Raw genomic sequence first — 6,000 nt, 5'->3', positions numbered from 1 at the left:
AGGTGGGATGCCCTGCACCGTGTTTGCTTTGCAGGATGTCATGTTTGGCCTCATTCCCCTTACCTAGATGAGATGCCCTGCGCCATGTTATGATTTGCAGGATGCCATGTTCATGTATGCACCGATCACGCGACCTATATGGTCTATGTTAGATTATGTGACCTTTATGGTCTATGCCATGTTCATGCATGCATCGATCACGTGACCTTTATGGTCTATGCCATGTTCATGCATGTATCGATCACATGACCTTTATGGTCTATCATGGGGAGAACCTATGGCCACGATGGAGCAAGAAGAGAGTAAGTTACTCTAGCCATGAATTAAGAATCTCCTAAGACCTCCCACGGTACGTCATGTGTATGACTTAGACTACGCTGCTTGGAACGTAAGAAGCCTTGAGCGTAGGTATTAAGACTGTGTCACTTGGAACGTATAAAGCCTCGGACACAGGTTGACAAGTTTATGTCTAGTACCGTAAATCTTAAGGGGAGTGTCTTGGAGAATGAATTAAGAAACATAACAAGAACTTACAACAAGAACAAGAAAACAAAAAGTGTGGTACCCTAGCATATCAAGGACACGATTAAGAGCCTACAAGTAGGCTGCTTACTGGGTCTTGTACTCATTCCTTATTCTCCATTTTTTTTAGGAAATAAGGAGCTGGTCGAGGTCGGGAGCGGACTCTGGAGCAGGTGCCATAGACAAACCTCACCCGTCGTCCTCCTACCCTTTTGTGTCGTCCCTTAACTTGTGTTTTAACTCTTGTGTTGTGTTTTAAAATATTTTGTATAAACTTTATTTTGTTTTAAGTTTTGGTTGTTTTATTTTGAACAAAAAAAAAAAAAAAAAAAAATTACTTGTCTTTTTAGAGTCATCGAGTCAGCCCAGTTCTTACAATTCTTGTCCAATACTATTGCCCCAACTTCAGAATTTATAGGGGAAGTTGCCACCGATGTTGAAACCTCCAGAATTATCGTGTTGGAGATTAAATTTTCTGGATAATCCGTCGAAAATATCCTCTCCGATTAGCGAGCTACTGACTACCAATTTGAATACTGAACATTGGATGTGATGATCTGTGAACGTTCTAGATTATGTCCAATTTTGGAGGAGATCCAACGACTCGTTTTTTAGATTTAATGGATTTTGTGCAGAAGGTCACTATGAAAGTTCTGATTCTGGGTAGAAGGACATTTTCGCAAGTATCTCGAAGTTTAGTAGTATTTTGATAATTTGCCACTTTTTCGAATATTTTATTATTACTTTTCTTGAAAAATCCAAAAATTTATCTAAATTTTTTTCGTTCTTTCTTGGTAATTTTTACTTTCTTCGGCCTCTTGAAATTCTTTCTAGACAAGCAATTAAAAATTGGAAAATTGCTTAGAAATGGAAAAATGTTTTTTTTTTTTTTTATTATTATTATTTTTCACTTGCCTTCTCCTTTCAATCCTTTTTCAACGGCCTTTAATCCTTAAAATTAATTTTCAGGGTATAGAAATATATTACTGCGACCTTTTCTCCAATCTCTCCAATTTCTGTGTTTGGGATGTAAACCCCATTCTTAACCATTGGAAGAATTTCCTCCTGTTGAGTTCCAAAAGTATTCTGTCGTCCTTGACCATGGCGTCCAACCACATGGTAGGTGAGATGGGAAAAGTTTCATGTATGAATTGAACTGTGTTATGATTTCATCAAAGTGTATTGTGAATTAAATTGTGGATTTAAATGGAGGCATGTACGAATCATGATGATTGAAATTAGGACGTGAAATCTCAAGAAGATTGTTGGATAGATTTCAGGCAAACCACTTGGCGCCCAACCACATAAACTTTCCTTTTTCAACCTCAAGCTCTGGTAGAAATTTTGTATTATCTTCCTTTTCTACTCGTTCGATTTTTACCAAATATGAGTATGTTTTAGACGAGACACAACTCATGGAATCCAACAGCTACAATTTAAAATAGAGGTCGGTTGCCAATTGTCGGAGAAGATAAGGCAAAGTCATTAGAGGGTCATTTTGCCCACCTCAGCCCATTATTGAGGTCTTAAGTAAGCTTATGACACACTCATGCAACGAAGGATCCAAGTCTAAGTTTTTCAAGACATGAAGTATACTAGATACCACTCACGAAACAAGAACCAAGAATGAGATCTAAGGACAATGACAAGACCAAAACTACACTCAACTTCGGGACTGATCGAGTATGGTTGGTTCCATCCCGAGATCTCCAACAAGATTCAAAATTCAATTGTTTTTTAAACACTACCTTTACACTGAACCTCAACTTCAGGACTAGACCTCGATGAGTAGGATCAAACGAACATCAATTCATAAAATTTAGTGACTTCAACTTAGGGCAACAAAGTGGTCTTATTGTTGGCAAACCTTCGAACTTAGTTGGGTGATTTAAGTGATGTATGAATGAGACGTACTCTATACCCTATTTACATGTTATTTCATAATGCAATGTTATGTTACACTATGGTTATGTGATGTTTGCTATGATTATGTAATGGTATGAGTATTATGTGATACATGTACTTTCTACGTTCATATTATGCCAATGAGACATTTTTGAGCCAGGTATGATAATCGTGAGACTAATGTCATGTATATGCATGCATGTTTCATAGGAGAGTTATGTTAGGAATAAAATGGAAGTATTATGTCTATCATAATCATATAATATGTTTTTGAAATATTGTATAGCACGAGCATGGAATACTTCCCTAGTGTGAGCATGTGCTAGCCTGTAGTCAAACCTAAAGGGTACGCGAGCCTGCTTAGTGAGTTCATGTGCGCATGCATGAATGTGGGTAGAAAAGTACCAAACATCCCAGAAAAGAAAGTAGAGCCGAAGATACTATAATTACATGTGATTGCATTTCACGATAAGAGGCTATAACACTAAACATTTAAACCCGGGAAATTAAGTTAGGAAATTCAAATCAACTTGTTTTCCATGAATGGGCAGGTACATATAAAATTAAAGGCAGGCAGCAATAATTAGAGAGCCATGAAAAATCAAACAAATTTCCTGGTCAAAATTTTGGAAGGGGCGTTCCAAAACAAAGCAACAAAACCCATGGGAAAGAACTTGGAAAGATTGTGGCGATAACCCCAAATATTCTTCACCAATTGCACATACAAAGGCATTTGAATGATGATAAACATCGTGACTGGAAAAAACGTCGCCAAATACAACAAACTCACCGTCCACTTCATCTCCTCCGTCTTCACTGTCAACACGATCGTCAATGCAAATGCCATCATCGTGGTTGCCACTGATAGGAACAGCAATTGAAATCCCATCGACAATTTCAGCGGCAAAGTGTAAAGAAAAGCATCCATCTTAAATGACGATGTTAGAACAGAGAGAAACAGAACCAATGAGGTGAGCGCCGTGGCGAGGCCGATGATGTCCATTATAGTGAAGACGATGTAGATGGGTTCAGTGAGGAGGACTGGAGAGCCTGTCTTGCTGTTGAGGCCGCCAGGGACAGTGTAGGCGGCGGCGAAGACGACGGTGGAAATGAGGACGGCGACAGCAGAACACGACTCAGAGGTTTTCTTTAGCCATTCTTTCCCATCCTCGAGCAGTTTGTTATGCGTCTTCTCAAAGAACTCACGAGCTGTCCATTTCATCTTGCTGTGATGCATGGTGTAGAGCGCAGGGATCTGAGTTTGCACGCGTTCATACCATTTTAGCTCTTCTTGAAGTTGCAGAGCAGGGCCATGAGTCCCACCGCTGTAGAATTTCGTGATACCCACATGGTGCAGTGCGGTGAATCCCATGTCGTCAATTCTATTGACAAGCCTCGTCATTATTAATCTTCGTTTCAAAATCCAATCGAAGATATTTTTCCGGCGATGTGCAATAGCGACGTGAAGGATGTTTCTGTCGTGTACCGTTAGGTAATCGACGGCCTGAGGATTCGCTTGGAAGATCTCGTCGACGATCTCGATAATTCCATTGGCGGCAGCGAGAAGGAGAGGGGTTTCATGGTGATCATTGTATTCGAAGTCTGGGATTTCTCCTTGGTTGTTAACGGGTTTAGATTGGATTTCTAAGATATCCAGTTTTTCGTTTTCGTCGGAGAGAGAGATTCCGGTGGAGTCGATTTCGGTGGTGTCCGGTGTCACTTTGGTTTTACGCCATGAATTATCGATTTGAGCAAGCTTTTTGGTGATGGTTACGCCTAATTTGTGGTGTCGCTTTTTCTTATACATCTCTTTCCATTGTGGCCATCCTGTAAACATCTTGTTGGGTTATAAAATTATTGAATCAAACATGAAATTTGAATTCAGAAAACAGAGAATAAGAGAGACCCAGAAAAATGAATCTCCAAAACAGCCCTGTCAAACATCCTACAAAATATATCCCTGCAAAATTCATAAACTTACACAAATCAACCCACCCGCAAGCAAGTGAAAAAAGAATTGAAAATCTAGTATGATATTATCCATTTTGAATATAATTAGTCCACTTACAAAAATTGGGTGGACGATTAGAGTCGGTTCCGGCTTCTAAATCACCATTCTTCTTGTTTTTCAAGCAGCAACTCGCATGGTTTTTGGAAGACTCAGAATTTGAGGGCTTGTAATTGTAAATGTCCTCATTAGGAAGCACTGTGATAAAAAATTAAAAAAAAAAAAAAATGAATTTTATATGATTATTTAATTAATACATGTGTAAAAAATAATAGAAAAGAAGAGGGGTTACGAGTATAGATAAATGATTCAAAGAAGGTGAGGGAGGATCCGCTGTGGAAAGCGAGGGGCATGTTAGCCAAGATTTGAAGAGCCGTTTTGCCTTCTGAATTCTTCATTTCCAACAGCGACTCGTCGAACTCAGCCAGTTTCAACACAACATCTGAAATCAAACCACAACTAAATATTTGAACAATGTATTTGAAAACACACATAAAAAAGGGAAAGGGAAAGGCAGAGGCAAACCAAATTTCTGGCTCTGAATCACTGCATGAATAATGGGTTTATTGTTTCTTGTAGTCCAATTCCTAGGGGATCGAGACAGGTAATCATCACAGTCCTCCAAGATGAACTCAACAATGTCAAGATGCCCACATCGAGCCGCTCTAAACAGAGGAGTTTCCCCATAAATATTCGCTGTTAACAGATCGTCTTTATTGTAATCAACTAGAAGCTTCACGGCCGCCAAATTCCCAATTGTGGCAGCTTCATGCAACGGCGTGTTTCCGGCACTGTTCCTCCAGAAATCATCGCGCACTGTGGTAATCGCCGCCAGTAAACTCTTCAACGGCTGCTCTTCTCCGCTGTACACCGCCAGATGCAACGCCGTGTCTCTGCTGGTGGTCATTGGAAAAACGATCTTCATTTCCTCTTTTAATTCTTCTTGCACACTCCTCCATTCCTCTTTGATCACTGCCTTGTAAAGCCCTCGCATTACGTCGAACAGACTCATTTTTTATATATATTTCTCTCTCTCTTTCACTTCAACAATATCACAGAGTTCATATATATATATATGTTCTAAAAAATTCAAAACATTTTGGTTTGCTTCTTCAAGTCGTAAAGCCTTGATTCTGTCGCTTAAATAAAAGTGAAAGTGAAAGAACATGTTTCTCTCCTTTTCAGGTGCAAAAATATTTTAAACTTTTTTACTATGCCTTCGAAATTGAGGCTCACAATATTTTCGTTCCGATATCATGTTAGATGAACACGACTATTCACAATAGTATGATATTGTCCACTTTGAACCTAAGTTCTCGTTCCACGGAGATAATATTTCTGGATTATAAATCTAAGATCATTCTTTAAATTAATAGAGGTAAGACTTTCATCCAACACTTCAAACAATCTATTCTTTGGTTTCCTTCACACTCAACTCAACTCTTTATACTTGGAATATGCAAATGATCACATTGTACGTCTATTTAAATTATTGTACAATTAAGTTGAAATCAAACAGAAGTGAATCATAAGAAGGAAAAAAGTTGTTCCTTCCCAATATATAT

At 38.8% G+C, this 6,000-nt stretch overlaps 1 protein-coding gene across 1 annotated transcript; it reads right to left on the bottom strand.

Annotated features, from left to right (window-relative positions):
* Positions 1-2,943: 2,943 nt before the first annotated feature.
* On the bottom strand, positions 2,944-5,466 carry LOC111800231 (uncharacterized). Its single transcript, XM_023683831.2, has 5 exons — positions 4,961-5,466; positions 4,728-4,877; positions 4,496-4,633; positions 4,334-4,387; positions 2,944-4,254 (listed from the first exon to the last, which is right to left on the bottom strand). The coding sequence occupies exons 1-5, from the start codon at positions 5,445-5,447 to the stop codon at positions 3,029-3,031; spliced, it is 2,055 nt and encodes a 684-aa protein (XP_023539599.2). The 5' UTR covers positions 5,448-5,466; the 3' UTR covers positions 2,944-3,028.
* Positions 5,467-6,000: the final 534 nt, after the last annotated feature.

Source organism: Cucurbita pepo, chromosome 8 (assembly GCF_057944985.1).
Source record: "Cucurbita pepo subsp. pepo isolate OVF chromosome 8, ASM5794498v1, whole genome shotgun sequence".
NCBI classification, from domain to species: domain Eukaryota; kingdom Viridiplantae; phylum Streptophyta; class Magnoliopsida; order Cucurbitales; family Cucurbitaceae; genus Cucurbita; species Cucurbita pepo.
The sequence above is the reverse complement of the archived record's forward strand: the minus strand, read 5'-3'. Positions and strand labels throughout refer to the sequence as shown.

Bases quoted from the DNA above. Each gene is read 5' to 3' on its own strand.
- LOC111800231 (XM_023683831.2), bottom strand. From the start codon at position 5,447: ATGAGTCTGTTCGACGTAATGCGAGGGCTTTACAAGGCAGTGATCAAA. The intron at 4,878-4,960 runs GTTTGCCTCTGC...GTTTGATTTCAG, and splicing joins GATTCAGAGCCAGAAATTTG to ATGTTGTGTTGAAACTGGCT. The intron at 4,255-4,333 runs GTCTCTCTTATT...AGATGTTTACAG, and splicing joins TTGGAGATTCATTTTTCTGG to GATGGCCACAATGGAAAGAG.